Source organism: Oncorhynchus keta, chromosome 1, assembly GCF_023373465.1.
Source record: "Oncorhynchus keta strain PuntledgeMale-10-30-2019 chromosome 1, Oket_V2, whole genome shotgun sequence".
In the NCBI taxonomy this organism is placed as follows: Eukaryota; Metazoa; Chordata; class Actinopteri; order Salmoniformes; family Salmonidae; genus Oncorhynchus; species Oncorhynchus keta.
Window position 1 is genome coordinate 21,309,291 of NC_068421.1, and position 12,486 is coordinate 21,321,776.

At 40.5% G+C, this 12,486-nt stretch overlaps 1 protein-coding gene across 5 annotated transcripts in view; it reads right to left on the reverse strand.

Moving 5' to 3' along the window:
- Positions 1-12,486, reverse strand: part of LOC118394968 (neurofibromin-like) — a 180,132-nt gene that overhangs the window by 43,405 nt on the left and 124,241 nt on the right. For all 5 annotated transcript variants that reach the window (XM_052518510.1, XM_052518495.1, XM_052518488.1 and 2 more), the window contains one exon: positions 765-1,197. In XM_052518510.1, the coding sequence (XP_052374470.1) occupies positions 765-1,197 (433 nt within the window). The remainder of the gene's footprint in view (positions 1-764; positions 1,198-12,486) is intronic.

The window sequence follows — 12,486 nt, forward strand, 5'->3', positions numbered from 1 at the left end:
CCGGAGACACCTGAAACCCCACCTCTTTAAGGAATACCTAGGATAGGATAAAGTAATCCTTCTCACCCCCCTTAAAAGATTTAGATGCACTATTGTAAAGTGGCTGTTCCACTGGATGTCATAAGGTGAATGCACCAATTTGTAAGTCGCTCTGGATAAGAGCGTCTGCTAAATGACTTAAATGTAAATGTAAATGTATTCAAATTGAGGCATAGAGAAGTGAAAAACATGATTTCCCTGTATTTTTTATACTGCATATTTCTACACGAGGATGGAATAATATTGTAAAATTGTGAAAAAGACATTGAAGCTGTTTGAAAAGACTGCCTGAAATTTCAGCCTGTTTTGGTGCTCTGGAGATTTGACCTCCCATGGTGACATCACCATGCTGTAAATTAGTTAATAGACCAATAATAAAGAGAGTACGTTTCGGTACTATGCCAATCACAGCTAATTTTCAGTTTGCCTCCCCACTCCCTGACAGTTCTGTCAAAATTCTTGCTTGAGAAACTGCCCTTTGCTAAAAATATTTTTTTCCTCTTTCTTTTTGACCATTTTTAACGTAAAACAATCACATTAAGGTACTTAATTGTTACCCAGAAATGATTTGATATTGCGACAAATGTCCAATGCACTTTTTTTTGTTAACAATTCCTGCTGTTCCTGCCTGCCCTCTATCTCCATACTTCCTTGTTCCCCATACCCTGTTTTCCATGTAGCCAGTGTGAAAGTTAGGGTTACACACAGACCAGTGTGCTACTGACCTTGATGGAGACCTTGGTGTCCTTGTGGGCCACTTTGAGGGCATTGTGGAACACCTTGAGGTCCTCCTCCAGGGCTAGCGTGGCTGCGGGGAGCTTCTGCTGCTCTGCCTCTACATGCTCCACCAACCGCACCGGCGAGTCGATGAACTGCACCCGCTTGCTGCCCTTCAGGCCTGTCAGCAGCCTCTCATGGTACTTGGTGTACTCCCTCACCCACGTGTTGCAGTTGTACACGTAGACCACCACCACGTTCTCGTAGGCAAAGCCCGGGAACACCACAAACCACTTGGACAAGAAGTCTGTCTTGAAGCGGTTGCTGGGCCCCACGTGGGTCAGGTCCACTACGATCTCGTAGGGCTTGGCGTAGTAAGGCTTCAGGGTCAGCAGCACATGGTAGATTAGAAGGTCTCCGTTGATCTGGCCTGTCTTAAACCTGCGGAAAGAGAAGGGAAGGAGAAGTTGAGGATAGGTCTGATGGAAGATGAGTTGGTAGAAAGTGCACTCTCAGCCAGCCAGGTCTACCTCTAAAAATAAATACTTTTACCGGTTAAATAAATTCCAAAATACTGGTGTTGTCTGGTCTCTTTGGTTTAGATAGAACAGTCTCACAGTGGATTCATACAGATAAAAATCAGAAATTCATACCATTCTGAAAGCACTTAATTTGTACATGAACTTGTTGTGAATGAGCTTTCTATTGTAATACTGTACACAACATATTTTTGTTACAGGGCTCTTCTGAAATAGAGACCTTGGTCTCAGCATGACTGTCAAAATAACAGTTAAATAAATAAAAAAGAATTCAGCTTCTCAGGCCTAGAAAGAGTTCATCGCTAGCAGTATTATTAGTATCATTTACTGGTAGCTAGCAGTCTCAGACTGAATTGTGGGCTTATACTCATTTACATACACCCTTGTGTCTCTTTTCAGATGTTGTGGGCTACAGAGGAGGAGGCTCAACGAACCCAGAAATAACCAAGTCAGAAAAAGACTGAAGGGGGAGGGGGGTGCATTTCAAGAGGCTTGGGTCACAGCAGGTGCCAATTCTGACACAAACACCGCCCGCTCCTTATACTGACATATTCCCAGTCTAGTTCACCTTGCCACTCACTCACTCACTCACTCACTCACTCACTCACTCACTCACTCACTCACTCACTCACTCACTCACTCACAGGCTGTCCCCTTGCCCAGGTAAGTGATGCCCACACAATCTCCAACATAAATTGTACTAAAAAAGTAATGACCAAATAATGTGTTTCTGCAGTAAGATTCAGCTTATTTTAACTTAAGTGGACATTGTAATGAAAATGACAAAACAACGATTTGGACAAATTTAACAAAGATGTCTAGATTAGACATTTACTGTACATAATACGTTCCTGAAAGGTACTGCATAAATAACTTGTAGCCAGTTAGTTCTATGGTAAGGCAAGTCTACTTGAGTAACACATTGACTTATTAATTCATTCATTTAGTAAACTGTGATGTACTGTGACAGAATGGATGACTTATCTGGGCTAGTTAGCAAAATGTTTTATAAATCACGTCTGGTCTTATCGGGTGAATGATAACGGCAGGGAGAAGTAATAAACTATCACGACTCGGTAGATATTTTTCATTATTTTGACCTACTCACGTAATAATTTGAAGAGGAAGTGTAAACTCCAACTTAGCCTATTTGTAGAAAAGGTCATCCAAACACATTTTTGCTAAATGCAGCCGTTTATCTGGTTAAACAAAGGTTAGCCACAAAAATGTGGAAGTCAAGAAAGCTTACCAGCAGCACTTCCCGTGACGCGTACTCGCAGGTGCTTTTCAAAGTTTATGTCAGACAGTGTAATAAGCTCCAATGAGTGTAATGAACTCAATATTAGGAGTTAAGAAATAAAGTTGACATCATCAGAAAGAAGATATTTTCTACTGTAAATAAGTAATTCAAAATGTGTTTATTTTGTTGTTGGTAGGAATATTTATAAAAACATTGGGAGGGGGTGGGGTCCGCAAATAATACATTTAAAAAAACACCCTGAAATCACTCTGCAGACCCCTAAGCATACGTATCTCATACAACTTCTATAACTATATTTAAACGTTAAAACCCTCTTATGGCTGCGATCCCTGTACAGGGATCAACATCAGGGGAAATTTCAGAGTGACAACTAAAAATACAACGTCGTAACATTAAACATTCTTGAAAATGCAAGTGTCTTACATCCTTCAAAAGATTAGAATCTTGGTAATCAAACTACATTTTCCGATTTAAAATAGCTATTACAGAGAACAAATACCATGCTTTTGTTTGAGAAGAGCAATCAACAACAAAAACATTTTCCGCCATGACAGTTTTTACACATTCACATCTGAAGGTAAAAATTATGACTTAAATTCTGATATCTTGCTCTTATTTCTCTTCCTGAGGGTCCCAGTGATCAAATGAAGGGCCGTTTTCTTTGATAAAATTCATTTTTATAACCTAAATCGAAACATTTTGTAACCCGTTTGTGCTGTGAATTCCATCTCTATCAATTTTTTACAGAGCATTCGACGTAATTACACACGGTAAACCATCGTTTATCTAGTCATGGTTGGTTTCAGTGCATTCCTCTGGATGTTTGCAACACAGCCAAACGTCATTGTTTTTTTTTGCGGGGAGTATTGACCGAAGTAAACTGATTTGAAGACTACGTGCAATGACTACCTTGCGCACCAATCATTTTAGCTAAGCTTCGTTGATTGACTGTATTTCTGCCCAATGACCACTAATCTTCTTGAAATCTAGCAGGGTAGATAGCCAATGAGCTGAGGTAAACGCCAGTATGTAATGGTTTTGGGTTGGACCACAATTCCTTGTTTATAAATGCACGCGTAAGGAACTCCATTCTCGTCTTGACTATCAGAGGAGTTGCTGTGACGCTTGTTACGCAGTATTTTGGAAAGTTGTATTTTCAACGATTCCATTGAAGACATCACGGCGAATAAATCATGTCAAAGTATACAGATTTGCACCAGATTATAGAAGAGATTGATCGGGAAAGTGAGACAGATTTTTTGTTTGAGGAATCTTTGAGTGTTATGATTCAAACAGGAGCTGAGGAGCTGTTTCTGCAAGGACAGGGCATACTTCTGGACAGGTAAGTGCTAATGCCGTTTTATGAAATATAAATATATATGGTCCTGTGTCTGCTGGTCTCTACTGTGGTCCTGGCCTGCCAGGTGTGCAGTCTTAGGCGCCAGGCCCGTGCCCCTCGCCCCACCCGCAGTAATGTGGACCTGGTGAGTGGCATAGGCTACGAGGGCACAGAGCACACAGAGGGGGCATAGTGGGGCCCTGCGATGCCAGTGTCATGCTGGAGGAGGTCCAGGTGGATGATGAAGAGCAGGGAGAAGAAGAGTGGAAGGAAAGGGAGGAGTAGCAGGCAAGAGAAGGGGTAAGGAGCCAAACGGGAGATCCAGGAACGGCTGGAGAAATGTCCATGCATATGCAGTGTTTCAGCTCCAGTGATTCGTGTCTGGAAGTCCCACAGGATCTAGAGAACATGCCCCTAGTGGTGTGATGAGCATTGCATGCACTCCCTCTAGCCTCAGAGAGTCATGCCTGGCTAGGAGCTTAACTTCACTAAGGCACAGAGATATCAAAAGGCCAGATCACCTCCAGTCTTATGCCTCAACAAGTCAAGACCAATAATGTTATTTTTTCTAAGAACTGCATCTTTATGTAATCGAATTTAGGAGCTTTTCCATATTTGCTTTGTAAAATGCATTAATCTGATGTAATTTTGATTTCTAGAGAGAACTTTTGAATTGGTGGTAGGCTATCGGCAGCAGTAAGACATTAATTTGAAATAATGTGCTACCAACAGCACCCTACGGCCAACAGCCCAAGTGAATTGACCCTTACTGCAAAGGTTCAACTGCCCAAGTGAATGTACCCTTACTGCAAAGGTTCAACTGCGCAAGTAAATGTACCCTTACTGCAAAGGTCTAACTGCCCAAGTAAATGTACCCTTACTGCAAAGGTCTAACTGCCCAAGTAAATGTACCCTTACTGTGAAGGTCCAAATGCGCAAGTATATTGACCCTTACTGTAAAGGTCCAACTGCCCAAGTGAATTTACCCTTACTGTAAAGGTCTAACTGCCCAAGTAAATGTACCCTTACTGCAAAGGTTCAACTGCCCAAGTTAAATACCTTCACTGCTAAGTTTCAACTGCCCAAGTGAATTCTCCTTACTGCAAAGGTTCAGGATCTTTGTACTGGTGGATCATTAACATATTAGTCATTTAGTGGTGGTCTTATCCAGAGCTACTTTCACCTAGCTGACTTGGTGAAAAATCTGTTCAAGTGCCCTTGAGAATGTCACTTTCACTTTCTCAAGGGCACATGGACATATTATCCACCTTGTCGGCTCTGGGATTCGAAACGGTTACTGTGTCAACGCTCTTAAACGCTAGGCTACGTGCCGCCCCATTCAATCAAATTAACAGTACACTATGCCAACTATACATAATGACAGTAGTAGTACTGGGAATATTTGATTAACTAAGTGTAGTATTGAGTATATGTAGAAAGTATATTTTGTTGAACATAAGACATGTGTCAAATTGAGATATCTGGTTTTGGACTGGTTGTACACTCACAACTACAATATGTAATAGAATGGAAGCCTATCCTGTTTACTTGTCTGGTCCTGTACCTGTTGAACTTTGGTCTTGTACGTCTATATATATCTTGTTTGATGTTGTTTTTTTTATAGATTTTTTAATTTTTCAAAATTCAAATATGCCAACATGCTTGCTCTTCAGACATGAGTTAAGTTAAAATTATTACTTTACACCAACTCAAGTGAACTTCCTTTCCCTCATCTGAAGTGATTCCATGCACAAATACTATATCAAGGGTAAACTTTAAACATCTTCTTGCCATCCTTGGTTGGGCACAAAGAATGCATTGGGTCTGCAAAGCCTCCTTGCTACATTAATAAGTCTGCCCCTCTACCTTCATGTGTCAGTCGAGCACTCACATAACTCCTACATCTTTTGTTTCCACTCATCTCTCTACTAAGTCAAACTTCTTTTCTACTTTCTGTAAAAATACAATGTCTGTTTAAATGCCCCAACCCAAATAAATGGCTGTTTTGTAATCATGTGTGAATGAATGGCATTCTTGTTTCAAATCGATGGAGTAAGAACACAATGGTGTTAAGACAAGAGCTTCAGAAAATGGTGGTCTGCAATCAGTGCTCGACTTTGACTGAAATAGGTTCCGGTACTCATTTTGGGTACTGTTAATATTTAGGTGGAGGAGCTCCACAATACTTTTGATCTAATATTCTATGAGAAGAGCAGGAGCTCCACAATACTTTTGATCTAATATTCTATGAGAGGAGCAGGAGCTCCACAATACTTTTGATCTAATATTCTATGAGAAGAGCAGGAGCTCCACAATACTTTTGATCTAATATTCTATGAGAGGAGCAGGAGCTCCACAATACTTTTGACCTAACATTCTATGAGAGGAGCAGGAGCTCCACAATACTTTTGATCTAATATTCTATGAGAGGAGCTCCACAATACTTTTGATCTAAGATTCTATGAGAGGAGCAGGAGCTCCACAATACTTTTGATCTAACATTCTATGAGAGGAGCAGGAGCTCCATCATACTTTTGATCTAACATTCTGAGAGGAGCAGGAGCTCCATCATACTTTTGACCTAACATTCTATGAGAGGAGCAGGAGCTCCACAATACTTTTGACCTAACATTCTATGAGAGGAGCAGGAGCTCCACAATACTTTTGATCTAACATTCTATGAGAGGAGCAGGAGCTCCATCATACTTTTGATCTAACATTCTGAGAGGAGCAGGAGCTCCACAATACTTTTGATCTAACATTCTATGAGAGGAGCAGGAGCTCCACAATACTTTTGATCTAACATTCTATGAGAGGAGCAGGAGCTCCATCATACTTTTGATCTAACATTCTGAGAGGAGCAGGAGCTCCATCATACTTTTGATCTAACATTCTATGAGAGGAGCAGGAGCTCCACAATACTTTTGATCTAACATTCTATGAAAGGAACAGGAACTCAAGCATTAGAACATTTAAAAGTGCCGGTACTCAGCTCCTGTCCAAGTCAAGCACTGACTGCAATGAATACATGGGGTGGCATGTGTACAACGATCTCAGTGAAATAGATGCTGTGAAATTATTGAGTTTGAGTTTATTTTATTTTTGCAGGGACAGTGCAATCAATGTTTCAGTAAAAGTGACGGTTTTAGCCAGCCGGCTAATTTTCAACCGCAATCCCTGAGCAGGTTATTAAAAACAATTACAATATAGACAATCATTGAGCAGTGAGCACACGCAGAGCAACATAGGACAAGAAAGACTTTTCATACAGACAGAGCAACAGAACAAAAAGCAGCAAGACATTATTCCATTAATGTAAAAAACCTCTCCTGGCACTAGTTTAATAGGTTCTATTAATATAGTCAATTACAAAAGTGTATGTTGTATTTCAATTTATATCAGGAACATAGCCCCTAGGGCAGTTTACAAAACTATTATTTAATTGAAATATTAAAATCTCTGCCTTTGATTAGGTTGACTGAAGATGCTTTAATTTGACACAAACTGCATTGATGAACAAGAACATGATGAAGAACCAAGTGTCAAGTCAAATTGCAATCCAAACTCGGACAAAACAGAAATAGGATATAAACTGAGTGTACAAAACATTAACACCATCCTAATTTGGAGTTGCACTTTTCCCTAATTTTGTTGTGTTATAGCTTGAATTTAAAAATCAATTAAATGGAGATTTTTGTCATTGGCCTACAAACAACACCCCATTATGTTGAAGTGGAAACATGTTTGTAAGATTTCTAACAAATTAACAATGAATGAAGAGCTGAAATGTCTTGAGTCAATAAGTATTCAACCCCTTTGTTATGACAAGCCTAAATAAGTTCAGGAGTAAACATTTGCTTAACAAGTCACATAATAAGTTGCATGGACTCACTCTGTGTGTCATAATAGTGTTCAACATGATTTTTTAATGTCTTCCTCATCTCTGTACCCCACAAATACAATTATTGGAAGGTCCCTCAGTTGAGCAGTGAATTTCAAACACAGATTCAACACAAAGACCAGGGAGGTTTTCCAATTCCTCGCAAAGAAGGGCACATATTTGTAGATGATGTAGGTAGATGACGTGCAGACCTATATAATGTAGGTAGATGACGTGCAGACCTATATAATGTAGGTAGATGACGTGCAGACCTATATAATGTAGGTAGATGACGTGCAGACCTATATAATGTAGGTAGATGACGTGCAGACCTATATAATGTAGGTAGATGACGTGCAGACCTATATAATGTAGGTAGATGACGTGCAGACCTATATAATGTAGGTAGATGACGTGCAGACCTATATAATGTAGGTAGATGACGTGCAGACCTATATAATGTAGGTAGATGACGTGCAGACCTATATAATGTAGGTAGATGACGTGCAGACCTATATAATGTAGGTAGATGACGTGCAGACCTATATAATGTAGGTAGATGACGTGCAGACCTATATAATGTAGGTAGATGACGTGCAGACCTATATAATGTAAGTAGATGACCTGCAGACCTATATAATGTAGGTAGATGACGTGCAGACCTATATAATGTAGGTAGATGACCTGCAGACCTATATAATGTAGGTAGATGACGTGCAGACCTATATAATGTAAGATGAGATGACCTGCAGACCTATATATAATGCAGACCTATATAATGGTAGATGACGTGCAGACCTATATAATGTAGGTAGATGACGTGCAGACCTATATAATGTAGGTAGATGACCTGCAGACCTATATAATGTAGGTAGATGACGTGCAGACCTATATAATGTAAGTAGATGACCTGCAGACCTATATAATGTAGGTAGATGACGTGCAGACCTATATAATGTAGGTAGATGACCTGCAGACCTATATAATGTAGGTAGATGACGTGCAGACCTATATAATGTAAGTAGATGACCTGCAGACCTATATAATGTAGGTAGATGACGTGCAGACCTATATAATGTAGGTAGATGACCTGCAGACCTATATAATGTAGGTAGATGACCTGCAGACCTATATAATGTAGGTAGATGACGTGCAGACCTATATAATGTAGGTAGATGACCTGCAGACCTATATAATGTAGGTAGATGACGTGCAGACCTATATAATGTAAGTAGATGACCTGCAGACCTATATAATGTAGGTAGATAGATGACCTGCAGACCGTGCAGACCTATATAATGTAGGTAGATGACGTGCAGACCTATATAATGTAGGTAGATGACGTGCAGACCTATATAATGTAGGTAGATGACGTGCAGACCTATATAATGTAGGTAGATGACGTGCAGACCTATATAATGTAGGTAGATGACGTGCAGACCTATATAATGTAGGTAGATGACCTGCAGACCTATATAATAGATGGGTAGATGACGTGCAGACCTATATAATGTAGGTAGATGACGTGCAGACCTATATAATGTAGGTAGATGACGTGCAGACCTATATAATGTAGGTAGATGACGTGCAGACCTATATAATGTAGGTAGATGACGTGCAGACCTATATAATGTAGGTAGATGACCTGCAGACCTATATAATGTGGGTAGATGACGTGCAGACCTATATAATGTAGGTAGATGACGTGCAGACCTATATAATGTAGGTAGATGACGTGCAGACCTATATAATGTAGGTAGATATATAACGATGCAGACCTATATAATGTAGGTAGATGACGTGCAGACCTATATAATGTAGGTAGATGACGTGCAGACCTATATAATGTAGGTAGATGACGTGCAGACCTATATAATGTAGGTAGATGACATGCAGACCTATATAATGTAAGTAGATGACGTGCAGACCTATATAATGTAGGTAGATGACGTGCAGACCTATATAATGTAGGTAGATGACCTGCAGACCTATATAATGTGGGTAGATGACCTGCAGACCTATATAATGTAGGTAGATGACGTGCAGACCTATATAATGTAGGTAGATGACCTGCAGACCTATATAATGTGGGTAGATGACCTGCAGACCTATATAATGTAGGTAGATGACGTGCAGACCTATATAATGTAGGTAGATGACGTGCAGACCTATATAATGTAAGTAGATGACCTGCAGACCTATATAATGTAGGTAGATGACCTGCAGACCTATATAATGTAGGTAGATGACCTGCAGACCTATATAATGTGGGTACATGATGTAATGACACCACCTAAAATGTTGAACTACACGTGCAACACTGCATTCCTTACCAAGCCCACAATGTCTGCTGTGTGGATCGAGCAGTCAACAAGTTGAGCAGTCATTTGAAGGATTAAGGACATTTCAGCGACACAACTTAAAGGCAAAATCCATGAACGGCAAGGTAATGGAATCCATTGCCCTTGACAATCAACCGTTCTCTGTCGTAGGTGATGTTTGCTTTTGCCAACTGGTCAAGCACCGGTACACACTACCAAGTGCACTATTTTTCAGATGTTGCCATATCGCAGTTACACAGTAATAGCGTCACTGCTATTAGCTTCACGACTGGCATGTGGACCAGTGATATCAGCCCTATGAGCATGCTAAGTCTGACAGCAGAGTGGGTAATTGAGGATTTCGTACTGAGGAAAGTCGTATTGCATGCTCAGGAATATGCTGGTTGTCATACAGCTGCTGCCATTTAAATGGCCTATGATAACATCTTTGAAACATGAGCACACTAGCTAGCTCCATTCAAATAACTGACTCGATAAATAAGCTCATCAACTGCGCCTGCAGCAGACGTGATACCCTCTGTCATGGCATTGAAACACCTGCTCAACAAAACTGCCGACAGGCTGCGAATAAGCGATTTGGTGGCTCTCTCTTTACTGTGTTGCCACCACGCTATGTACAAGGACCGCTACTTCGATGCAGACAAGAAACAGGGTTTACGTGTAATGTTACATACACAGCTGAACAAGATGGAAACAGACACCGTGACAGTGCGCACCGAGGAGGAAGCCACGGGCAGACAGAGCTTAAACATCACTGCTTGACATATACATACAGTTGACGTCAGAAGTTTACATACACTTAGGTTGGAGTCATTAAAACTCATTTTTCAACCACTCCACAAATTTCTTGTTAACAAACTATAGTTTTGGCAATTTGGTTAGGACATATACTTTCTGCATGACAAGTCATTTTTCCAAAAACAGTTTAACAGATTATTTCACTGTATCACAATTCCAGTGGGTCAGAAGTTTACATACACTAAGTTGACTGTGCCTTTAAAAAGCTTGGAAAATTGATGTCATGGCGTTAGAAGCTTCTGATAGGCTAATTGACATCATTTGACTCAATTGGAGGTGTACCTGTGGATGTATTTCAAGGCCCACCTTCAAACCCAGTGCCTCTTTGCTTGACATCATAGAAAAATCAAAAGAAATCAGCCAAGACCTCAGAAAGTCTGGTTCCTCCTTGAGAGCAATTTCCAAACGCCCGAAGGTACCGCGTTCATCTGTACAAACAATAGTACGCAAGAAAAACACCATGGGACCACGCAGCCGTCATACCGCTCAGGAAGGAGACACGTTCTGTCTCCTAGAAATGAACGTACTTTGGTGCGAAAAGTACAAATCAATCCCAGAACAACAGCAAAGGACCTTGTGAAGATGCTGGAGGAAACAGGCACAGAAGTATCTATATCCACAGTGCAACGAGTCCAATATCGACATAACCTGAAAGGCCGCTCAGCAAGGAAGAAGCCACTGCTCCAAAACCGCCATAAAAAAGACAGACTATGGTTTGCAACTGCACATGGGGACAAAGATCGTACTTTTTGGAGAAATGTCCTCTGGTCTGATGAATCAAAAATATGACTGTTGGCCATAATGACCGTTGTTATGAACACGATCCCAACCGGTAAGCACGGGGGTGGCAGCATCATGTTATGGGTGTGCACTTCACAAAATAGATGGCATCATGAGGTTGGAAAATTAGGTGGATATATTGATGCAACATATCAAGACATCATAGCTTGGTCGCAAAGGGGTCTTCCAAATGGACAATGACCCCAAGCATACTTCCAAAGTTGTGGCAAAATGGCTTAAGGACAACAAAGTCAAGGTATTGGAATGGCCATCACAAAGCCCTGACCTCAATCCCATAGAAAATTTGTGGGCAGAACTGAAAATGTGTGTGCGAACAAGGAGGCCTACAAACCTGACCCAGTTACACCAGCTCTGTAAGGAGGAATGGGCCAAAACTCACCCAACTTATTGTGGGAAGCTTGTGGAAGGCTATCTGAAACCTTTGACCCAAGTTAAACAATTTCAATGCAATGCTACCAAATACTAATTGAGTGCATGTAAACTTCTGACCCACTGGGAATGTGATGAAAGAAATAAAAGCTGAAATAAATCATTCTCTCTAATATTATTCTGACATTTCACATTCTTAAAATAAAGTGGTGATCCTAACTGACCTAAAACAGGGACATTTTACTAGGACAGGAATTGTGAATAACTGAGTTGAAATGTATTTGGCTAAGGTGTATGTAAAGTTCTGACTTAAACTGTATGATGAAATCCTGGTAAAGAAGGAAACCACTTAACAAATGAACAACGAAACAGCACTGCAAGTAAGTGAAAGAAATAGGTTT